The sequence below is a fragment of the Euprymna scolopes genome, chromosome 10, assembly GCF_053919585.1.
Source record: "Euprymna scolopes isolate OS-2025 chromosome 10, ASM5391958v1, whole genome shotgun sequence".
Classification (NCBI taxonomy): domain Eukaryota; kingdom Metazoa; phylum Mollusca; class Cephalopoda; order Sepiida; family Sepiolidae; genus Euprymna; species Euprymna scolopes.
The window spans coordinates 27,766,380-27,792,447 of record NC_136491.1 but is presented as its reverse complement, the minus strand read 5'-3'; the positions used below and the strand labels follow the sequence as shown (position 1 = coordinate 27,792,447).

At 34.5% G+C, this 26,068-nt stretch overlaps 1 protein-coding gene across 1 annotated transcript in view; it reads left to right on the top strand.

Moving 5' to 3' along the window:
- Positions 1 to 26,068, top strand: part of LOC145285890 (von Willebrand factor A domain-containing protein 3A-like) — a 333,383-nt gene that overhangs the window by 12,446 nt on the left and 294,869 nt on the right. The window contains exons 2-4 of the mRNA XM_080134354.1: positions 10,715 to 10,846; positions 16,025 to 16,130; positions 20,731 to 20,858. Of these exons, the coding sequence (XP_079990480.1) occupies positions 10,715 to 10,846; positions 16,025 to 16,130; positions 20,731 to 20,858 (366 nt within the window). The remainder of the gene's footprint in view (positions 1 to 10,714; positions 10,847 to 16,024; positions 16,131 to 20,730; positions 20,859 to 26,068) is intronic.

The following is a 26,068-nucleotide window of genomic DNA, read 5'->3' as shown; positions in this document are numbered from 1 at the left end:
ATTTAATGGTGTTCCTATCACCACATTTGTAGCTTTTCCCTCCACCTCGAACTTTTATTTTTTTGTTTTTCTGGTAGGATTTCTAGAAAACACTCAAACCATTTTCTTCCACAAACTGTCCAAGACGCACCACTATCCAAGACCGCAGAGCCGAGCGTTTCTCCCCAAAACGTGCTGGTGCCACCATATTCTTCACGCTCGCTCATGAGGACGATGTTGGAAACGAGCAAGTGGCCTCCTTTTTTGGTGTTGTCAATTTAGTTATATGGACAGTCCAGTCGCGAACCCAGTGGTATTTACACCCACACTTGAAACAAACACCGCTGCTGCTGTCGCTTTCAACCTTGTGGTTTGAATTTCTTTTGATGTTGTTGTTGTAGTGTGTTGAATTTTGGTTGTGACCCCATCTGCCAGCACCACGACTGGTGAGACTGGAATTTTTATCACCATGGCGGCGTTGTCGACCACGACTACTGGTGTAGTAGGTTTCTTCAGTTTCGTTAGTTTCGTCAGTGGTGAAAATAATGTCAGTTTCGGTTTTCTCAGCAAACAGAGGAGTTTTTGGCAAGGAATGAGTTTCAAAGTCATTAAGAATTTTTTAAAAATTGTTTGGACATTTCTCCGAGTGTCAGTTCCTGAGTGGTGGCTTTTATTAAGCGTTTGTTTTCGGGGGGAGGGGGTGGCACTTTCGAGAGCTCTGAACGCCAGGACCGGCTTGGGCAGAATTATGTTAAATTCTTTCAACTTGGCAATGTGACATTCAAATTCGATTAGAAAAGTATCTATTCCCATGCCGCTTTTTCTTCGGTGACTTTCGAACGCCTCGTACGCTCTAAATGCTGCCTGGTTTGCATCTTCTAAAAAGAGGGTGTCCAGCTTTTGATATAATATCTCCATTCCGTTTTCGGCATTGAGTGAGGTAATATCCAATTCAAGCAGGACTTCTCTCGCTTTTCCCTCCAGGAACAAAAGCACGACGGGGGCCCGTTTTCTTTCATCTAAAGTAGTGGCTAGTTTCCATATACACATTTCTTTCTTCCAGGAATTGTATTTTTCCGTGTTTAACGTTGGTAGGGGAATGTATTTAGAGGCCATGTTTTTTTTTTGTTTGTTTTTGTACGCTCTGCTACCAATGTAAAAGCAAATAAGCAAGTACAACTGGAGTAGGGTCGAAGAGCATTTATTTAACACATGCGTACCGCTCGCGCTATATATTTCGAAAGTTCTTTTTACACCGTTTCCGGTAGGGAAGTTAACTTTCTGTTGTGGAGAGTGTTCAAGGGACGCAACTGGGTAAAGTTAACACCAACTCTCATCAATGGACCTGATGTAATTTCACCAGCATCTAATAAAACAAAACTCAAGAACTTTGCAGCAAATTCTACTATTTGCAATCAGGGCCTGCTACCACCACCCATATTTCCTCCTGTTACTGAAAACATGCTTTGCGACATACAAAAATATGTGTATATGATGTTCCAAGCTTATTAAAAATCTTGATTCCAGTAAAGCAACTGGCCCTGACGGCATTCCAGTCATAGTGTTCAAAAAGCTTCAACTGGAACTAGCTCCCATACTTGCAAAGGTCTTTAAACGTTGACATAAGTATAAATGCCTCCTAACACCCTGGAAAACTTCATTAGTCTGTCCCATATTTAAAAATTCCGGAAATCGATCACCTCCCTCTTAATAAAGACCAATCAGTTTCCTGTGCATCACGAGTAAGTTTCTATAATCTGTGATAAACAGAGAAGTGATCAACCACCTCAGCAAAAATAATCTATTGAGTGACATGTAATATGGTTTCCATTCTGCAAAATCTACAGCTGATGTACTAATTGATATATCACACAGCATTAGTGAATCTCTCAACAGAGGCTTTGTTTCTAGAGCAATAGCTCTTGACATATCAAAGGCTTTTGATAGAGTATGACATCAAGGTCTACTTCACAAGATTGTCTGCTATGGAATAGCTGGAAATGTTCTCTCAATTATTAAATCTTTTCTATCTGATAAGCTTATAAGAGTAGTTGCTGGCAGAAATCAGAAATTCATAGTATTAACGCTAGTGTCCCTCAAGATTCCATCCTGGGCCCAATTCTCTTTCTGATCTTCATCAATGATCTCCCAAATCACACTCTTAGGTCATTCATAGACATTTATGCAAACGACACAACAAATTATGGTAACACTTCAAAGGCCACCAACGACCAAGATCTTTCTGATTCTCTCTCTTCTAATCTGGAGAACGTGGAGCAATGGGGAAAAAGGTGGCTGGTTAATTTTAATGCATCAAAAACCAAGTTTTTCTCCTTTCATCATAATTACTCTGAACCCCATCTCGACTCAACTGAAATGAATGGCTCTCATCTTGGGTAAGCTCTATGTTTTGACAAGCTTCTGGGACCGACATTCACTCCTGACCTGAAATAGAACACATACATCAAACCTGCTTCCAAAATCGCTGGAGAAATGATTTGATAACCCTACTGCTCCAGTAGGTATATCACTTCCGGTGCAATCTTAGAACTGCACGCCTGTGGAATTGTCTTCCGTTTTCCTGCTTTCCGGCTGACTACAATATGGTTGTGTTCAAGTCTAAAGTAAATAAGTTCTTGATGAGCCGTTCCATATAAGTTATTAAATTTACCAAATTTTCATTACTAATGATTACTATATTGACCAATTTCTACTGTACACTCTTTAACCCTTATCCTTGAGTGGCCTCTGGGCCTTGATACCTTTGTAAAAAAATAAAAAAAAAAAAAAAAAAAATCTATCTATATGAGAGCTAGGTACACCCTAAGATGGAGTACTGTTGTCACATCTGGACAGCAGCTGCTCGACACTCCCTATCCTGCCTTGAAACCTAGTAGGTGATGCCCTTTTCCATTCCCTGCAACCTTTTTCCCTCAGAAAAGATATTCTGAACCTGTCTCTGCTTTATCATTATTTTGCTTCACCTGAACTGAATCTGCAAGAGAGAAGCGCGCTGCGCGAAAAGCCCGAGATGCTAAAGTCGCCGTCTTCAGCCACTGGTGTCCAACATGTGGCAGGGGCTTCCGCGCCCGGATTGGACTGATCAGCCACCTGCGGACACACAAATAGTTGTCTATGGTCATAATTGACCCCGATTGACGAACACACACATCATTATTTTCATAGCAAGTGCTCGATTGAACGCTAATCTATGGTTCCTCTTGCCAAACTTTAACAAAAAACACTCGACTAGCGATTTCCCCCACTCTCTATCTGTGTCTTAATCTAAACGCAGATTTCATGAACAAATGTTCTTCTCCAGAACTACCCACTTGTGGAACTCTGTTCCGCTGGTCTGCTTCCCAGTTGAATACAATATGATTCAAATCCAATGTAAACAAGTTTTTGTTGAGCCGTCCCCATAAATAATCAAATTCTCCCCAATTTGCACCATTAACGATTACTATACTATCGCCTTACATTCATTAACCCTTATCCTCGAGTGGCCTTCGGGCCTTGATAAGTGGGGACCCCCCCCCCAACAAAAAAATGTATCCATAGATATGTTTTAAAGGTGGCAGACAGATATTCATTGATGAAACAAAAGTCTTCGCCCTTCCCTACCCATGAACCTCTTCAAGTGATGCAACATGAAGATTTTCACAGAAAGGAGAAAGGAGGCGGTGAAACAAGACAGCACAATTTGAGACTGAGAGAGAAATAGGAAGTAGTGATGGGACGATTCCAATATTTTTCCAGATTCCGATACAATTACCGATTCCATACTAAATTCCTGATTCCAATATAAGTACTGATTCCGACTCCGATTCTTTATAAATCTCTAATTATTTAACTATAGCATTGTTATATTCCCTGATTTCTGTAAAAAAAAAAAAAAAAAACACATGTTAAATATGCAGATATTTTCCTAAACGTAAATTTGCACTTGTGAAGGATGATCTATCGATTTTAGCTTTACTGGTAATTGAAAATCAATGAATATTTATTTTATCATTATAACCAGGAATGGAAGATTTTACTTTAAACAAAATCAAATAAAAAAAAAAGGACAATTAAAAGAATCGTTTTGGCATCGGAAAATAGGCATCAATTTTTTCGATTCTGATACCGATTCCGATACCCCCAAATTTATCCATTTTTCCAATTCCCGATTCAGAATAATCGTCCCAACACTAATAGGAGGAGAAAAAAAACAAGAAAAGAGAAATATAAAGCGATAGAAAAGACAGAGAAATAAAATCAAGGCAAATGGGAACAAAAATAAGGACTTAAATCTCTAATGATTCGGCATTTTCTTATTGAAAAGCAAAAAATAAACAAAATTCTATTCTTTTCTGAATTTATTTATGAAAACATAGAGAACTCACATTCCTAAAAAAAAAATATTTTTACGTTTTTTCCTACAAATTAATTAGTCGTCAAATAACTTTTTTATGAACTAACGAGCGACCATCATCAAGGCCCATGGGCCACTCGAGGATAAGGATTACTGAGTGTGCCCATAGGACAGTGTAATGCCGACATGAGTATTGGTAACAATGGTTAAGACTGGCCCAAAATGAGATCACTTAAGAGGATGGCTAAACAAGAATTTGTTTACATTAGACTTGAAAACGACCATGTTATAATCAGTTGGGAAGCAACCTCAAAGCTTCACTTAATTTAAGATGCACAGATGAAAAAAGGGAAAATTATTGAGAGTTGTTGTGGATAGACAAGTTTTTGTTGTAAATGTTTTACAAGGCGAGGTCATAGATTGGAGCTCAGTCGAGTACCTACCATAGAAAACAGTGATGGAGTAGAGAAAGACTAGCAATGCGTTTTCAGTGAGAAACAGTCTGAAGAGAAGAAAACATCCCCTACTAGATTTCAAAGTCGTTTTTTTTTTTTTTTTGTACTCCACCAATGCAGGAAAAGGTGCTCCAGGCAGTTCCTCCCCAGTAGTGGCAACAGTACTCCATCTTCGGGTGTATTTGACTTTTATACAGGAAGAGGTTTGCGTCAGGAGTGAGATGTATTCTGGAGTTGTAGAAAGATCCTACCATTTTTTTTTTTTCAGTAACATTAGCAACAGATTTGATGTAATTCTTTCGTTTAAGACCTGGGGTTAAGATCATTCCCTTTATCTGTGCCTAAACCTAAACGTAGATTCCATGAACAAAGCTTCTTTCCTAGAACTGCGCGCCTGTGGAACTCTCTTCCGTTTTCCTGTTTTCCAGCTGACTACAATATGGTTTTCTTCAAGTCCAATGTAAACAAGTTTTTGATAAGCCGTTCCTCTTAAGATAACAAATTTACCGAATTTCCATTACTGACAATTACTATATTGTCCAATTGACTACTGTACACCCTTTAACCCTTATCCTCGAGTGGCCCCTGGGCCTTGATAAGTGGTGATGCCTATGTAAAAAAAAAAAAAAAAAAAAAGCTCATCAAGAAAAGAGCAATTTTTTTTTTTACTCATGTTCACCCCTTACAAAGCATATCGCCACTTGGACGTAAGGGGCTACTATTTGGGGCCATGTCTAAGAAAGATTAACAAGATATTTGTTTATGTTACATTTAAACTTCTGCATATCGGTACAGCCAGGAAAGCAGGTAGCAGGAAGGAAATTCCAAAGACTAGCTGTTCGAGAGAAGAAACTATAAAAATAGAAAGCTTTCTGGCATTTAGGGACATCAACAGTGAAGGGGTGAGGTCTTATTGCTAAGCGGGTTTGTTGGGGATATGTACGTCGAGGGGGTACAAGTGAAACGAGTTCATCAGAACACATTCCATTAAAATATTTGTAAAACTGGCACAGTGATGCAACATTGCAGCGAGGAGGCAGGGGCTGAAGCTTAGTTGATAAAGTGGGATCGATTAGATTTATTTCCATTTAGAACAAAGTGAGAATCAGAGCATTGGAGGTGAAAGGAGAGATATTTGGTTTTAGATGTGTTAAAATTAATCAGATACTTTTTCCCCGATTGCTGCACTACATGCTCCATGTCGGAAAAGAGAAAAATAAGGAGATATCGTTCATTACTTCTGTTATGTTGTTAGTCTTTCAGAAAATACCGGAAACTATTAAAATGATCGATTATTATGATGAAATTATAATAATCGATTATTATGATTGATAAATGTATATTGTTAGATAGAAATATTTTATCGATGTGAAAAGTTATGTTAAATTGAAATATTTACATTTAATCGTTGTCAGGAATGTTGAGTTGATGTTAATTTGATAGTTGGAATTTAAGCTAACCGCAATATAAGCAAAAATACGTGACAAAATACCCAACAAGGATCTTTAGGCTACGTGTAGTGATGACGTAATAAAAATATAGATTTTTATATGTAGATGTGGGGAGATCAGTTTCAATACGCAACGTGTTAGAGACGGATGAGGTTTTTTTTTTTTTTTTTTTTTTTGGACTGAACGCCCAGTGGAAGTCAGAAGAGGGTGACTTAGAAAAATGTAATCTTATACAAAGCGTGCAAACTCTGGAAAAGAATCCAGCAAAGAATAAATGATTATATATCAAAATATAATTCCCGTCTGAGCGTTTTCACTTTCGGAGAGAAGCGCCTTTAATTTCAGGACGCATGGAACGAAGAGTTGAGGTATATTTTTGCTGGTGTTCCAACCGATAACGATTTCTATAAACTGTTAATTTATGTGTACACACGTCAACACCCAATAGAGAATAAACTAGAGGAATCACATATCAGAACATTAATACTCCTATAAGAGACTCATTATATAACACAAATCTGTTATATATACACCCGTGTATATATATATATATATATATATATATATATATATATATATATATATATATATATATATATATATATATATATATATATATATTTATATATATTTATATATATATATATATTAGGTACGGGCAAAATGAACGCCGATGCTCAAAATGTATAAACATTTTGATTCCTCCCTTTACTTAAAAATTCACCAAAAATCAGGAAATTAACCAATTTTAATGAAATTTTCAGTATTTATAAAATAATGATCATGACATATAATGGGCGCAGGATTTTATTTTATTTAAATCTTAGTGAAAATGTATTATTTTATTTAAACAAGAAATACCTTTATTAAAATTATGGTTTTCTGTAGTAAAAAAAAATGAAAGACTTTATTTTTGGCTTTTTTTTTATGAAAACAAAGCATCGTAAATTATAACAATTTTTTTTTTTAAATATTTAATTTTTATACGAACATTACGAAAAAAGCCCCTAAAGTCCGTATTTCACTCGAAGAAAAATGAATTTCTGGAACTACAAATATTATTATTGAATTAAGCATTTTTTATATAATATTTTCACACACAAAAAAAATTATAATAGCAAAAATATTTCTATTTTTTTTTTAATTACAGATTTCGCATAATATTTATATGCAAGATTTTAGTAATTTTCTTGCTTGCAAGAATGTGAAACTTTCAGCATAACATAATTTTTATATAATCTCGAACAATAATTAAAAAAAAAAATTAATGTAAAAACAGGAACCTAAAAATAATTAAATTAAAAAATGATAAAAAAATTGATACAAACGTTCAAAATAGGAATGTACGGATGCACGTCTGGAAAAAAAATGTTTCACTTGCTGCTTTGGTGTGCATCCTAGCCTTCCCCGTAAGGGTGTCCATGATCCGTTTGTGCAACAGTGCTGTTTCAATGACCAGAACATCAACTTTCATGGGGCTTGCATCTTCTATAGTCAATGCGATAGTCTCGACACCCTTGCTGTGGAGGATTTCACTGATTTTTGTCAGCAAGGCTTGTTACTTCAGATATATGTTTTTCGAGTTTGTTTTCCACTTCGTTTGTTTGTTTGTTGGTTGGTTTGTTTGACACTGGATATATTTGCCAGGCTGTTTTTTAAATTCCTTTTCAGTAACCCAGTTGCTGAAAAAACCACGCTCTCTCTATTCCATGACTAAACTTTCCCTTTTCATTTTGAACAGAATTTTGTTTTTAATCTTTTCTGTTTTTGGAAATGAAACGAATTTGTAGACGAACTTTTGACCCATGACCTTCTTGATGATATTCTTATCGTAGTAATAGCAAAGTGCTCAGCTTGTCGTAGTTCATATTTGTTTTGTTCTTGCGAATCCCCCACAACTTGTCTACTTCTTCAGTGTTAATTAGTTTTAACACTCCTTCGTTGTTAGTCCATTTGATTATGTTGCGATGTTAATGACTTAATAGCAGTCATCCAAAAGAAACTGCTACAGCGTAATATTTGATTACATATCTTTTGTTCTTGGCATGGGCCACCTGGTTGCACAACCTTTTAGTAAGATGTTCCCCAAGCTAAAGCATCTGAATATTGCAGGGTGTTTCCAAAAGGGCAAGTGACGAGGAATGCTTCACCAAACCTTCTATATCCCAAGATGGTTGAAATCCTGCTAAGAAGCCAGTTTCCTTTTTATGTTGTACATAAGACTTAGGTATCTCAGCATCTTCTCCCTCTCATCTCTGTTTAAGTCAGCATCATTAGGGACACTGACTTCAACTAGGGTTGTTACTTTATCCCGTTTATCCCATATCACTGTGTCAGGTTTAACAGTTTTGTTTTGTTTTTTCTAGGAATATAGCTGTAGGGATTGCATAGTCATAGTGGATGGTGCATGACTTATTTCCAACTGTTCTTGCTGGTATATGTACCCAGGACTTGCTGCTGCATTCGATTTTCAAATATTTTTCAGGTCTTGCTGCTACACTGAACATTTGACATTTTACAGATGGTCTTCTTTTTTTTTTAAAAAAGAGTCACCACTTATGAAGACCCAGAGGACACTCGAGGATAAGAGTCAATCGGTATACATTAGTCAATGGGTCTAGTGGAGATATTCACATACTCCATTGTGTTGCATTGTATAGTGGCTGTCCCCTAGCACAAAAGTTACAACTGGATATCAGTTTCTCTGAGTTATGTGTGCATTAAATTGAATATTATATATCATCAAGGAAGAGGGTTACCCCGAGAAGAGAACTGTTCATTTCAACTAGCAAGAAGTGGGGATCCGAGCATTGGTGGCGAAAAGAGAGGCTTGATTTTATATGCGTTAAAAGTATCAAGCTACTTTTTGCTCCATGTCAGAATCGGGAAGATAATTTAAATTTCCCTATGATTGTACTGCCGGAAAAATAGGAAGCAGGTGGGGAATTCCAAAAAAAGTTATTCATGGAATGAATCTATGAGAGTAGAAAATCTTTCAACACCTAGGGACTTCTGTAGTGAAGGTGTGGGATTTTGCTGTTGATCGAGTAGTTTCTTGAGTCTGAAGCCTTGTGTATATAGGGTAGGGGTGTCAGGCTTAATTAGAGGACCCTGCTAGAAAAAATGCGCAAGCTTTTTTTTTTATTATTATTTTACTTTTTTCTAAACTTCTTTAAAAATTTACCTGATTAATTATAGCAAATACGAAAGTAATTTATAATTCTCTGTTGATTAATTGCAATTAATCCAAATCAGCAACAGGTGCGAAGTTAATTTTATTTATATCAAACGATTTACATTTGGATTACGTTTGGATTTGTTTGTTTATTAATTTTATAAATCATATTTACATATGATTTTAACTTTATTGGTCTGCGTCAATACAATCAAATAAAGAAAATTAAAACACACAAAAAACATGTACACGCTCACATACATACAAAAACAATTAAATAGCGGATAGGTTTGATGTTTGACAAGAATTCATTCTGTAAGAGAACTCAATCTAAATACAGAGAAAAATTAAATTAGAATTGAAATGACACAAAACACTATTTTAGTTTGAAGATGCTTTTCTCAAGTTTACATGCATAATACTAACCAGAGTTTAAATCGAAATGATTCCTTATTTAATTTAATGCTCCAGAAAAAAACAACAATATAAAACTATATTAATTTATTTATTGCGGACTATTATTCTCTTCTTTATTAGTTGTTGTATCACGACGTTTCGGCCAACTATTCCTCTGGTCTTCGTCAGATGGTTAACCGCGATGGATAGGAACTTCGAATCTCCTAACTGTACTAAACTGAACCCGCTGGACTACTTCGTTTTGTCATACGTCAGAGCATTACCAACATAATATCCTACAACACCAAAGTCAGCCTGATCGCTGCTATCCGCCAAGCATTCACTGAACTCCCTGACGCTTGTGGAAAAGACATGTTCTCAGTTCAAGGCCCATATTGAGGCAGCTACATTGGTTAGATGAATTGATTTTTCAATAAAAGTTTTAAAATAAAGCTGTAGTGTTGTTGTCTTTAGGGCAACAAATTTATCGTTCCACCCTGCAGTATACCTATTTACTATGCCTCCCCACGGGACAGAGTTAGACACCAGGGTCGTTTTTTAACGTGGAGAAAAGGTACAAAAATAAAAATTGTCTCAGTCGTGAAGGATTTCTCCTCCACCGAAAGAGAACAAGAAAATGAAGTGCAGCATCTGAAGAACAGATGCTACACTTTGATCTTGACCGTGTAGTGTAGGCACAAATGATGCTATATCTATTTTAGTTATCTCCTCTCTAGGAAATTTGACCAAAGGTGTGAGTTTGAAAGTGTTTTCTGTGGAGCAAACCGGATTCGAACTTGTCACACTCAGCGTGTGTCGTTAACCAGTTAGCCATTATCACCTTCTATATGCTGTATTTATCCTGAGACATTTATGAAAGTTTGTGTTTGCTTTATTTCAGGAAGAAACCGGCTGTTAAAGATAAAGGACTCAAAACCGAAAAAGAAAAAGAAAACTCCTTCCCTCAACTTGAGAGCGAAGAAAGTGAGGAAGACACAGACGTTGAAGGAGAGGAAGAAACACTAGAACTCGGGTAACATATATGAAATATGAATTTCAGTTTTTGCACGTGCTTACATTGTTATAATATACGCTATTTATTTCCAAACATTTTTTTTTTCATCCTTATATAGTTGAATTCTTTTGTAGACTTTTATAAAGTCGGCTTATGCAAGTCTTGTCTATTTCTATTTAACAATTATAATTAAGGCTTTCTTTTTTCCATCCTTATATAGTTGAATTCTCTTTTTGTAATTATAAACTTTTTAGAAGTCGGATTATGTAGATGCTAAGTCTGCGATAGGTTGAATTTAGTTTTTTTTTTTTTTTCCGGGAATTTAAACTGCATTTTTTATTTTTATATTTTTTAAAAAAGTTTCTTTAGATTATATATATATATATATATATATATATATATATATATATATATATATATATATATATACACTCGTGAGCAAAAAAAAAAAATGGGCCAGACAAATTTTATACGTTTTATTGCACTAAAAGCTATATTGAACAAAGAACAATTGAACAAGGACACTTAAACGAGACTAATAACAGAGAACAAGGCATTTACTTTAATAAATGCTTAGGATGGAATCGCATTCCCTTTTGATTTCTTTAAAAGATCAATCTTTTAGACATGCTCTCAACCAAAGTGGAACACTGTGAAGAGGAGATGCTATTCCATTCGCTTTGCACAGCTTCCCACAGTTTGTCATTGTTTTCAAAAGTTCTTCCGGCCAATGCACGAGATATTATGGACCAAATATTCTCGAATGGGTTAAAATCAGGGCTTTCACCTGTCCAAAATATCACATCAATTGAATTATCAGAAAAACATTTTTTTGTGACTTTAGCAGTGTGTGCAGAAGCATTATCATGTTGAAAAACTAATGTTCTGGGATATTCCCCCTTCTGGATACTTGGTAACAGTCCTGTTTCTAATATTCGAATGTACTCCTTTGCATTGATTAACTTCTCACATCTAATAAGTTCCCCAACTCCTGCTGCAGTAAAAGTTCCCCATACCATTATTCCTCCATTCCCGTGTTTAAATGTCGTTTTTCATGCAACTTGGCGAAAATCTTTCTCCAGTTCTTCGATTGCACTGTTCGGGAGCATCAGGAGCATCACTAACAAGACAAAATCTTGATTCATCTAACCAGAAAACATTCCTGAACCACTCTATCTTTCTTGCCATAACACGAGAAAAATCTCTTTCTATCGTTGATATTCTTCTTAAATAAAAATGGCTTCTTTGCACACCTTTTAGAGAAAAATCCCATTTCTTCTATTCGTCTAGATATTGTATATCTAGAAAGAGAATTTCCAGCCCCTGTTTTGAACTCTTTGCAATAGTCAACATAAGTTTTCTTTCAATCCTTCGAAACAGTTAATTTAAGCCTGTTGTCGTTGTTCAAAGTGAATGCTCTAGGGTGACCAGATCCAGATTTCCCTTTTCACAAACGTTTGACTTCGAACCTTTGACCAATTCACTTCACTGCAGAAAGAGATGTTTTCTTACCATTTTTAGGATCAATTTTTCCACTTATTATTATATGCTATAATAATAATGATCTGCAAAATAGAAATTTTCAGTTAAAATTAACAAAAATTCATGGAAAAATATTGAAAAATCGATTTCTTCCTTCTTTCACTCTTGGCCCATTTTTTTTTGCTCATGAGTATATATATATATATATATATATATATATATATATATATATATATATATATATATATTAATATATATATAGTAAATTATGAAAATATATATGAGAATTAAGCTACACAGAATATTCCCCATTTCATTCCCATGAGAATTCGTTAGGCCGATGCTTATCGTAAAATGTAAAAAATGAATTCTCACGAGAATGAAATGTGGAATATTCTGTGTAGCTTAATTGGCACATATATTTTCATAACTTACTACCTAGCTCTACCTATGTATTGAGCACTGTTGAAGTAAATACTAAAATTTTACGCATATCTTCATATATTAATTTATGTGATTAAGTGAAGTAGTCACATATATATATATATATATATATATATATATATATATTATAATGCTCCATATCTTAGATTGAGCATATTGGGAAGTCATATACAAATTACATTTGTGTAAACAAATTGAGCTTAGGTATTTGGACAGTGTCAAAACACTGTTAATTCACTGCACACATAGCAGCAGGCGAATAGCGCAATGGTTAGAAGCTCCAACTGTCGTTTGGGCGGTTGGGTCGCAATCCTGAGTTGAGGTAGTGGCTTGTCTAGCCACACTGATGAGCTGTGAAACAGCGAAACAGTACTGTATGTGGATTACTATATATATACATATATATATATATATACAGTGATGATCATATTTATTGGCACGGTAAAATAAAAGTTAAATTTCGTCTAATAAATTCTAAAAAAGGGATTAAATTAAAGAAAATAACAAAGTATATTATGTATTTTTAACTGGCCTTTCCGATGCAGCAATCGGATTTTAGAAAAAATAAATAACAAAGGAACAACAAACATAATTGCAAAAAACCCTTGTTCAAAATTATTGGCACGATTTATTTAATAATCAATTGTATAGCCTTTGGCCTTGATTACCTTCCTCAGTCGCTTTTCATAGTTTACAACCAAGTTGTTGCACTCTTCAGTAGTAATTTTAGCCCACTCTTCCTGACAATAATCCTCCAATTGAATAAGATTCTTAGGCTTCCTTTGCATTACCCTCAGTTTTAATGTTCTCCATAAATTTTCAATTGGATTAAGGTCTGGGCTTTGTGATGGCCACTCCAAAACATTAATATGATTGTCCTCAAGCCATTTCTTAGTCAGTTTAGCCGAATGCTTTGGGTCATTATCTTGCATGAACCACCAACGACGACCAAGTGAGAGCTCTTTAGCAGAGTCTTTCAGGTTTTCATCCAATATTTTAACATAATCTTCCTTTTTTATGCTACCTGTGACCTTAACAAGTCGCCCTGGTCCAGAGGCAGCAAAGGATCCCCAAAACATCAAACTGCCTCCACCGTGCTTCACTGTGGGTATGGTGTTCTTAGGCAGGAAAGCTTTGCCAGATTTTCTGTAAATATAAGACACTTTATTATGGCCAAATAACTCTATTTTCGTTTCGTCAGTCCATAGAACACGTTTCCAGAATGCAACATCTTTATCAATATGACGTTTTGCAAAGGCTAGCCTTGCTTTCAGGTGCATAGGCTTCAATAAGGGAGTCTTTCTCGGACGACATGCTTTTAAACCAGCTCTCTTCAAAACTCTACCAACTGTATGTCGAGATACATTCACTCCAGAGGTGCTCTGTTCATCAACAATCTCCCCAACAGAGATCCTTGGGTTTTGTTTTACTTGTCGAACAATTTTCCGTTCATCTCTTGGGGAAAGAATCCTTTTTCTCCCTCTACCCTCTAAACTCATAACGTGGCCTTGCGATTTGAACTTGTTTATTATGGCTCTAACAGTGGATTTGGGAAGGTTTAGCTTCTTTGAAATCTTATCATAGCCCTCCCCATTGGTATGGCATGCTACAACAAGCTTCCTGACGTCTTCGCTGTGTTCCTTAGTTTTAACCATGGCGATTGAAAATTATAATTTAGTCACTTATAATAGTTTAAATAAATCGCTATCTAAAAATTATCTGAAAAAAATTATTCACTGAATTAGCGTTAAACAAACATAATATGGCTATAAAAAAGTTCAGAAAGCACGTAAACCGGAAATTGATTGATATTATACTGATACTAAAAGAAAAACAAAGCCGTGCCAATAATTTTGAACAAGGGTTTTTTGCAATTATGTTTGTTGTTCCTTTGTTATTTATTTTTTCTAAAATCCGATTGCTGCATCGGAAGGGCCAGTTAAAAATACATAATATACTTTGTTATTTTCTTTAATTTAATCCCTTTTTTAGAATTTATTAGACAAAATTTAACTTTTATTTTACCGTGCCAATAAATATGATCATCACTGTATATATATATATATATATCAGGTTAAAAGTATGAAACATATATTCAAAACCGTTATTAGAACGAAAAGTTAAGGCATGTACGGTTAACACATTTATTTACTGTTGATAATTATGAAAGACAGCAATTTACATTATATCAAACAATAAAACCATTAGTTTTTATTTTACGTTTTAAGATACAAAAGTAGGAAAGGTTTTTACATTTTAAGATAAGAAATATTTTTTGCATTATAAGATTGGAAACATTTTTACATTTTACGATAGAAAACATTTTTTACATTTTGAAGTAGGAAACGTTTTTACATTTTAAAGTAGGAAGTATTTTTACATTTTACGAACTGGTGTGTCAGGGTGATTGTGCCGTATAACAGAAACAGAACAAGAAAAATGACCTTGATTTGTGAAGTTTTGATAATGACTTAAAAATACAATTATACAAAATACTGTTAGAAATCCAGAGTGTACTGTAGTCAATGGGATAATATCATAGGAATCGTTAAAAGTGTAAATTTGGTAAATTGGATTACTTAAGGGGAACGGCTCATCAAGAACTTGTTTACATTGGACTTGAAGACGACCAAATTGTAGTCAGCTGGAAAGCAGGCAAACAGAAGACAGTTCCACAGGTGTGCAGTTCTAAGAAAAAAACTTTGTTCATGGAATCTACATTTAAGTTTAGGAATAGATAAAAAGTGGGGGAAATTATCGATAGTGTTTTCAGCTAGACGAGTGTTTTTCATGAAAGTTTGGCGAGGGGGAACCATAGATTGGAGCTCAGACGAACACTTGACATGAAAATAACGATAAAGCAAAGATAAGCTCGCCACGTCTTTTCTGTGAGAAAGAGGTTGCAGAGCTGAGAAAAGGGCATCTGCTACTAGGCTACGAAGTCTATTTCGAACTTTGTCTAATTTCTAGCTTTGTAAAGAAAGCTTACCTTCTTTTGCAGCAGACTTGCGAAGTAGTTTAATACGACAATTCCTAAAATAAAATAAATTTCCACTGAAATCACTTTCACTTAGGATGTCGACAACCTTCACATGGTCCCTCCTGTAATCTCCAATGTCTTTCTAGAAATAATTCTGACTAGAAAAATATCGAGGAAACCAATGCCAACGATAGAATCGGATTCATACGATATGATGATGACTAAACTAAATGGTTTCACAATGAAAAAAAAAACATTTTATGTTCTTATGAGTTTCTATATTCTTGTAGATCTGTCGTCACACCTCGGCCTGAATGGGTGGATCCTGACCTGCAATGGGCAGTACCTCCAGATGCACTCACGGTGACACAAATCAACCAAACACAGGATCTAATGGTAAGCTTCATTAGCAGTGTCAGAAATTTCGTGAAAATAGTGAATAATTCCACCCCATCTTTCCAAGCTTATAACTCCTCGAAAAATGTAATTCAAGCCCTAATTTTTTTTTTCAATTAAAGGAGCAAGGACCAAGGTTTCATTAAAAAAAAACGTGTTTTTTTGTTTTTTAAGGTTTTAAACTTCGGACTTTACAGGTAAATTTCTAAAAAAATTTTTTTTAGATTTGAATATATTATTTATTGACATTTTCTCTTCAATTTGTGATATATAAGACTTTGGTACATAAATTAATTATTTACTTTTTAATAGACATTTCAAAATGGGAGGCGTGAATTATTCGACCCCCTGTCTTTCCAAGCTTATAACTCCTCGAAAAATGTAATTCAAGCCCTAATTTTTCTTTTCAATTAAAGGAGCAAGGACCAAGGTTCCATTAAAAAAAAAACAACAACAAATAACGTGGTTTAAAAAAAAAGGTTTTAAACTTCAAACTTTACAGGTAAAATTCTAAAAAACACTACGTTTTTTTTGTTTTAAATTTGAATATATTATTTATTGACCTTTTCTCTTCAATTTGTGAGTAAATTGATTATTTACTTTTCGGTAAGTAAATTAATTATTTACTTTTTAATAGACACTTGAAAATGGGGGGGGGGCGTGAATTTGAAAAAAAACGTTTGTCTAAAAAATTATATTCGGTTTATTGAAAAGAACATAAAATTTCACATTGACCCTGAAAATATCGTAAAAATAGAATCAATAGAAAAATTTTGATAGATTTTTAAAGTTTAAAAATTGAAAAATATTGAGTTCGTAAAATTCATTAATGTTTTTTAAAAAATAAAAAAATATATTTCTATTACTTTTAAAACAACTTTAATAGTTTATTTTGGAAGTATAACTCGACTTTTTCAAGTGTTTTATAAGAGTTATTTCCCTTTTATCATTTTTCATAAAGAAAATAAACAACCCACTTTTAAAAGAGAAATTACGAGATTTTTATATTTTATTCGCAGTTTCGTGTTAGGGGTGTCAAAAATTCCTACAAAAATTCTGATACACCTAAAGCTTCATGTCTTGCAGACAGGTTTTCTTTCTCTTTTATTTCAACTTCTAATTTTCCACTAGAAATTGTTGCATTTTAAAATACAAGCAAAAAACATTTATATCGATAGACATTGGCAGACATTGGAATTGGAATTCAGCAAAAGTAATAAACTTTTGTTGAATTCCAGATTAGTTTAAGTCTTTACAATTATTTAATCGATTTATAATACTCTCCCTCTCTTTCTCTCTCTTCCCCCCTCTCTCTCTCTCTCTCTCTCTCTCTTTCTCTCTCTCTCTCTCTCAATATATATATATATATATATATATATATATATATATATATATATATATATATATAAATGTATATATGTAAAAATATTTTTAACCTTTATATATCTAATTTTAAATAAATAAGAATGCAAATATACTAAATACTAATCATAGTGGGGGTGATAAGTAGTTAAATGGATTAATCCTAATCTTATAAATACAAGACTGATAAATTAAAAAATATATCCATTTTAAATGTGGAAATTGATGAATCGTACAGGTAAGAAATTCATTTTTATAGTATGAAAAGGTTAATAATTGCAATTAAGAATAGGAAATTGGATAAAATGTTTGTAACATGTTTTCTTCCTAAGATTAAGGGTGGTGGTGTTTGATCAACACTGCTGGGGAGCCATGATGTAATATGCTGTTTTGTTTTTAAATCCCCGAAATAGTGTTTCATGGTAAACAACTGATGATCCCTTGAAAAATAAATTATTGGTATTATAGTAAATTCAAAAGCGAGTTGATGCAGTGATTGCAGGTGATTAAGTGACTTACTGACTAGATGGTTTTCTAACGAATGATAAAAAATATTTTTTTGTATAGTTTTCAAGGTTAAAAACTTCAAAGATTATATATATAATTTTAAGGGGATTAGAACAAGTCTAAAGAGCAGTTTATTTTAATATATTAGTAAATGCATTAATACAAATAAAAGAAAACTCGTTGTAATGTAGATATATAATAAGCTCGATAGGCAGAGATACATAAATTAATTATCAATCATTTTACTCAATGTGTGTGTGTGTGTGTGTGTGTGTGTGTGTGTGTGTGTGTGTGTGTGTGTGTGTGTGTACTGGAGGTATATAGTTTGTGGAATGTCCACATTCACAAACTATACACCCCACTTTCTTTCAGAGCGTAAATCACAACCGAATATATTTTATAAAAACGAATGTAACCTTGATTTAATTAACGTCCTCTTTTTGGTCTGATGAGGTGGTCTCTTTGAATTGAGATTCCACTGAAATATGTATGCACATATGTAACTAAAATATTTGTATAATAAACAGAGTATATATATATATATATATATATATATATATATATATATATATATATATATAACTGTACAGAAGGTCAGAAAAACATTGGTACCGTCGGTTTCAAGCCTAACATAAGGGGGACCAGTTAATGGTAAATAGTGTTAGGTTCTTGTCTGCCATATTGTTTTCACCTTGATGGAATTCTTTCCCCAAAACGGTGAACAAATATACATATAGTTTTAAAGTTATTTTACCAGTTAAAAGTGAGCTTTGGAAAAGATAAAAATCAGGTAAATAGGGATCTTATTTATGCTTGATGTTAAGAGCATTGTAACCAGGTGCAGTGTCGTGGTGAAGAAAAGTTAGTCTAATCAAAATTATGGAAACAATAATGTGATTGGATTATTTGACTTATTCAAACAGCTGTTCTCATAATGTTTCGGTTGATGTAATCTCTGATCTTCTTCACGTGTATCTTGTCAAAATCGGGAATCTTTCTGTCAAACTCGGGAATCTTTCTGTCAAACTCGAGAAGCTGCACAGAATTTTAAATGGAACCCTTTATTAATCCACAGGAGTAGCAAACGGACTGGCCATGACTAGGTAGAAGTCTTAAGTAATTCCCAATTGTATTCTTAATATTGCCCATACTGAGTGCTGAACCTTCGACCTTCAGAAGAGTTTTGCTTAGCACTGAATTTTACTTTGTACTTCATCTCTTACAATATGGGTTCTTGTAAGGACTCCTGGTATAGCAGATAAAGTACTCAGTAAAATTCAGTTCTAAGCGACACTCTTCTTGAGGTTGAAGGTTCAATCCTCGGTGTGGCTGATATTAAGAATACAATTGCAAATTATTTAAGACTTTCACACAGTCATTCTATCCACTGTGGATTAAACAAAGAGTTCCGTTGAAAATTCCATAAAGATTCCCGAGTTTGATAAGATACTTCTGAAGCACACTTACGACCACAATGACAGCTGGAGGGGGAACGGTTCCCCTCATCAGCAGACCCAGTCAACCATATACTATGGGCAGCAGTGTTCTTAGCCCTGGAGGGGGCTGTTATACACAGCTTTATTTTTGGAACCATTGTCAAGCTCTTCTGAAGCGTTTTGAGAACACTCAAGATGAGAACAGTAGTCCGAATATTCCAAATGATCCAAACTAGCGGGGCCTGTGGAAATTCCACAGGGGACTGATTCATATGTAATATATTGATGTTGGCATTCTGTAGATATTCAGCGTAAATGGAGACGCTCTAATATTATTGTACCTATTTACTATGCCTCCCCACAGGACAGAGTTAGACACCAGGGTCGTTTTTTAACGTGGAGAAAAGGTACAAAAATAAAAATTGTCTCAGTCGTGAAGGATTTCACCGAAAGAGAACAAAAAATAGAAGTGCAGCATCCGAAGAACAGATACTACACTCTAATATTATTGTAGCTATTTTTGTTAAAACTACAAAAGTATTTATTTAAGCTAGCAGGGATGCCCAGCATAGCCAGGTCATAGAATACGCTCAAATATGATATTTTAATTCTTGCAGATTTCGTATATATTATTATAGAGTTAATGTTCTATCGATTTTTATATATTATAAAGTTGCGATTTCAAAAATAAAAAATATATCTATATGACTTGGGTTCATCAGCTTAAATCGAAACCGAAACCCAAACTTATGAAACTGAAACCAAAACTTATGAATTCTTGATAAAATTATTTATAAAAAAAAAAAAATAGATTACTAAGGTGCCATTAGCTATAATCGAAACCAAAACCAAAACTGATGAGAAATTTTTGGTAAAATTATTAATAATAAAAACAAAATAGATGACTTAAGTGCCATCAGCTATAATCGAAACCGAAACCAAAACTTACGAAAAATTTTTGGTAAAATTATTTATTACAACAAATGGAAGTACATAACAATTAAACGACCCGAATGTAAGCTTCACACAGAAAAGAACACACATTCTATTGTATTAATATATAGATTATTAATCTCTCCCTCAAAAATTCAGAAACATAAAAATTGCTGTAGAAAGCTAAAGACTGCGATTGATATACTCGTAATGGATCATGTATGATAACAACACAATTCATGTAATCCTCTTTTGTCCATAGCTCACGCAGCACACACAGTCCGGTTGTTTGTTCCGACTACGAAGTTCTAAAAGTGTTGCAATCGAAATTAAAGTATTTCTATGCTTTCTTTTTGTTGTAGTTGATGCAGAAGACACTGAGTGTTGGCGATGCTGCGTCGCAGAGTTCAGAAGAATGGCTTCAAAAGCACAGCCTTGCTGCTTCACAACTCACCTTGAAGGAACTGCTCGACAAAGGAAAATTAACACGGTAACTAATCACCTTATTCATGTGATCATTTTAAAAGGGAGACAAATAGAAAATGGCGTCGTTATTAATATGAAAAGTGAAGTGTGCTTTTCCATAATCAATATTTGTCTTCGTAGTTAGTCATTTTTTTTTTTTTTTTTTTACATTTTAATGGCGATTGCCATTCCTATCATCATTGCATACATAAAGTTAGGTATGTAAATATATGTACATTGTATGCAGTAAACTAAAAAACTTATCATCCGAAATTTTGGATCACAGCTGCTACAAGAAGCCTTCAATAAGTTTCCAGACTGGTTTTTTTTTTTTGTACAGACATTTAAAATTGTCATAGACTTTTGAAAATTCAGTATGTTATTGCTATACATCTTATGAGATGACTGACCAATTTTTATGATTTCAAGTTCAAATGAACAGCTATAGCAGGAATTGAAATACACCCTACTAAAGCCTGATTGTCACAGCTGGGGAATTTTAAAAATGTAATCTGGATGTGAGGATATTTTAGAAGAATGATATGCAATAAAATTCTGTTTTAAATTTAGAACAAATGCCACAAAAACGTATGGAATGCTTCAGACTGCTTTTGGGCCATCTTGCATGAATCGGTCATCAGTTTTTCAGTGGCATAAGAAATCCAAAGACGGTGGGGAATCTGTGAGGGATGATGGGAGGTGTGGAAGGAGTAAGGAAGTCAGAACACCAGAGTTGATTGATCAAATAAAGAATTTTATGGCTAAGGATTGTCGTATGTCTATAGAGACAATAATTGCACAGTTTGATGTCAGTGTGGGAAATGTACACACAGTTATTTCCAGGGAACTGAAGATGCAGAAGATTTGTGCAAAGTTTGTCCCAAGGTTGCTCAGAGAAAATTAGAAAGAAAGACGTCATGACAGCAAGGAGATAATCGAGCTGATCAGTTCAGAGCTCGCAGTTCCTGATGCTCTGGTGACCTGCAGTGAAAGCTGGATCTACTGCTATGACTTAGAGACCATGAGATAGAGTTCTTAGTGGAAGTATGCTGGCTTTCCCAGACCCAAAAAGACCAGACAGAGCAAATCCAAATGTTTTTCGACAGCACTGGCATGATCTACTTGCTCTGGGTTCCCACTGGACAGACAGTCAACAAGGAATATTATGTTGACGTTTTAAGGGAGTTCAGGAAAAGATTCAATTGGAAGAGGCCAATGCTCTTCAAATCAGGTTAGTGGCATTTTTACCAGGACAATGCACCAGTTCACAACTCCATTTTTGTCACAAACTATTTGACCAAGATGGGAATCAACACAGTTCCTCACCCTCCCTATAGTCAAGACCTTGCTCCCTGTGACTTTTGTTTATTCCCTAAGCTCAAGGGAAACCTTAGAGACAATTGAAGAGGGTCATTGACGTGTTCACACAAGAGGACTTCCATGGGACCTTCCGGAACTTATTGGAACAGTACAAGTGTATTGCAGCCGGAGGAGATTACTTCAAAGGGGACTACAGTTTCATGTGTGTACTATCAATAAAAGTGGGCATACGAAAAAAAAGTCTGAAAACTTATTGAAAATGAAAGTTCAGCTTGGGTCAACTTGCTGAAGTCGCGGTTAGATTTGCTGATATATAATTAATGATTATTGATCTCACTGTCTATCGACCTCCCTCACGTCACACTGGCCAGTGATTTGGAATGAAGATCAAGTCAAATGAAACTTCTCTGTCTTTCAGCAGTTTTCTCTTTACTTAGTCCGTTCTTTTTCAGTATGAAATAGCTTATTTGTAGGTGATGTTCCCACAGTCTGGAAAGTTTTTAAAAAAACAAGAACAAGCTATGATTATGAAGTTTTATTTGTGCCGTAGTCTTTGGACTAGGTAGGGCTATTTTGGAACAATTATAGCGTTTGGAGGTATGGCCACGGACCATACCAACATTTAATATGCATTGAGCTTAAAATTTATGTTTTAGCTAAAGAAGAAAATGAAGGATATATATATATATATATATATATATATATATATATATATATATATATATATATATATATACTCATACAGGCATATAAAAATTGGAATAAATGAAGCATCAACAGAATAGAAGAGACACGGCTAGAAAGTGCTACCTAAAACAAATTGAGTTTGTAAATGAAAATTAAGAAAAACGAAATTTTATAACAAAAAATAAGAATATAAAAGCTATTTTCAGTTTTTTGTTTTTTTTAATTTTCTTCCTTTGAAGATTGTAACGTTGGACATGGAGCAGCTCAACCAGCTGCCAACATTGCCCTGCTTTTATTGAAACCAACCGAGAGCTCTTTTTAGTATCCTTGTTGTTCCCTTAAGTGCAATTGTCTGGATCTCTTTTGCACTTTGTTCACCAGGAATATCAGTTAGGTAGGACTTCAGGTTCTTTTTCATAAGCCCCATGGCACCTATAATAACTGGTATGATTGATATCTTCCTAAGATTCCAGTTTTTAGTCATTTATGCAAACACATATGTTTGGCAATGAAAGTTGAGTGAGTCAGAAGTCAAAATGTTCATAGCGTGAATAATTCCTGTTTGTTTTTCGTGTGATTCATCTTTTCTATTTGGCAGGCCAATGTTCGAACATTCTGTTTGATTGTAAAAAGAAATTCGTCATAGTCGCAAACGTTTTCGACTTTTATGAGTCATTTTCAGGTGAGTGATGAATTAAAGGATAACGTTTGGTTAATTGACTTAAAAAGTCGTTTAAAAGCACTTAAGTGTACTCTCTCCCTCATATTGAACCTGATTGATGGTTGGTTTGTTTATGAGAATGAGTAGGGTTTTCATATATTGACAGGCGCAGGTTACAATATGAGACGGCTAGAATAGCGGTATGTTTTATTAATATGTTTCTAAATTCACTTTGGGAGGAGGTGTAATGTGCTATTAGGTGTTGGTAGATGGAGCTGTTAGGGGAAGACAGGTGTCATGTAAAGCTCAATATAAGGCAACGGGTATGATCAAGTGCTTTTAAACAATCTTAAGTGACTTTTTCAATCAATTCACCAAACGCAATTTTTTAATTCATCACTCGCCTGAAGACGGCTCATGAAAGTTGAAAACGATTCTTTTTACAGTAGAACAGAATATTGGAACATTAAATCGCTAAATGGAAAAGATGGGTCACAAGAGAAACAAAAAGGAACTGTGCCTGCTGTTCAATGAAACATGTATAAGAGAAAAAATGCTGCCCAAATATACTAATTTCAGAGTAAATAATATGCATGTGTGTAGTTATATACATATGTGAGTGTTTGGCAGCATGGCATTGTGTATGTGTGTGCGTTGGTTTACCTTGTTTGTGTATGTAAAGCTGTAAGTATTAGTATGTTTCTGTTCACCTGACTTTCGCTAGTGTGTAAGAATGTGTGCAGAAAATGAAAGATGCTGGTATGTGAGTCATTGGGTCCTTTCCTTTAGCAACTTGCCTCCCTTGGACCAAAAGGCATCAGGAGATGTTGTTAAGCAATGTTCTTGAGTGCCTTCAGGTGTAGGCGGCTGGTGTCATTTCTGTCTTTCTAGCTTTTAGTTGTGTATGTGTTTACCTTGTTCTTATTTGTGCGTGTATAGGTCTGCACAAGTTGATAAAGACTAATATGTGAGTCATTGAGTCCTTTCTGCTTCCCCTACTCTGGCCAAAGGCAAAGAGAGGGATATTGACCAGACGTTCTAGAGTCCTGTTGAAGGCGCAGTCGACTTGAGAATTCTCTACGAGTATGTTTATAGCTTTTAGATTTTTGTTTTGTAGGAGTTTCTAACTTTACACAGGATTACTATTTTTACATATACTTTTGTTACTTGAAACGGTTTTCATTGGTTGGAAAATGTTTGGAGTTAACACGTTCCTGTTAAAACTTCCTTACCTTGAGGAGTGAGGATGAAAGTGAATAAAAGGGAACAGAGAAAGAAAGAGTATTGCAATTAGAGCTATTCATGTATGGCAGAGAATATACAGAGAACCTGCTAGAAGACTCCCTTTTCTAAACAATATGTTTTATTTTTAATCACCAAAACATAAAAAGAAGTTTTGACATTTTTGAGATGAGGATGAATAACTTGCGTTATTGCAACTATTCAAACTACTCTTCTAATCTTGGATTCTCATAATGCTTTGGCTGATCTAATCTACGACCTTCTTCAGGTGTGTTTCATTGAATTCGAGAAACTCAGGAATTTGTACAGAATTGGTCTCATTCGATCAGCTCGTATGACTGGGTAGAAAGTTTAAGTAATTCATAATTGTATTCTTACTATTGCCTGCACTGAGGGTTGAAACTTCCACTTCCAGAAGACTGTCATGTAGAATTGCTTATTCTTAGCACTTTTATCCATTGCACTGCAGGTCCTTGTGTGGATTAAAATAAAACGTTCCATTCAAAATTCAAAGAAACATGTTCAACTTTTAAACAATCAATTATAAGTTTTAAGACTTATTTAAGCAAAATTATTGATTGCATAGAAAAATGCGACGTGTGAAAAGTAATATGGTTAAGATTATATAATGTTAAATTGAATTTCTAAAAATTCTTAATGCTGCAATGTTTTTATTTATAAATTTATTATATTTTTTACTATAATATCTTGTTTTTTTCTTTCCCAGTTTTAACAACTAGTCCTTTTGCTTTCCTAAATTTAATCTTAATCTTGCAAACATCTAAGCAGGTTGTCCATTTGCCGTGGTGACAGATTGGACTGTTGAAAATCAATTTGAAAATCAGGAATGGCAGTAATCACTAGCCTCTCCCTCTAAGACAGGGTGCAAAAAATATTTTTATTTATACATTTATTATATTTTTTACTATAATATCTTGTCTTTTTCTTTCCCAGTTATAACAACTAGTCCGTTTGCTTTTCTAAATTTAATCTTAATCCTATTACTTTCCATGCTCGCATTTTCCTATGTAATCCTACTGTCAGTTAAGCTTCAACCTCTGTCCCATCGACGAAATGTTATATCCCTCTGCTTGTTAGGTGCTCTGACAAACTATAAGCCCTTGTACGTCCTCAACATAAATATCCCCGACAAACCTGACAAGCAACAAGCAGCAAAATCCCACCCCTGTGCAGTATAAATACCCAGATTTAATAAAGCCTTCTACTCTTTCCTATAACTGCTAGACTTTGCAATTCCCTTCTGGGTTTATTTTACATTCACTACCATACCAACTGACTAAAGCGGCATTAACCCTAGGCAGGTT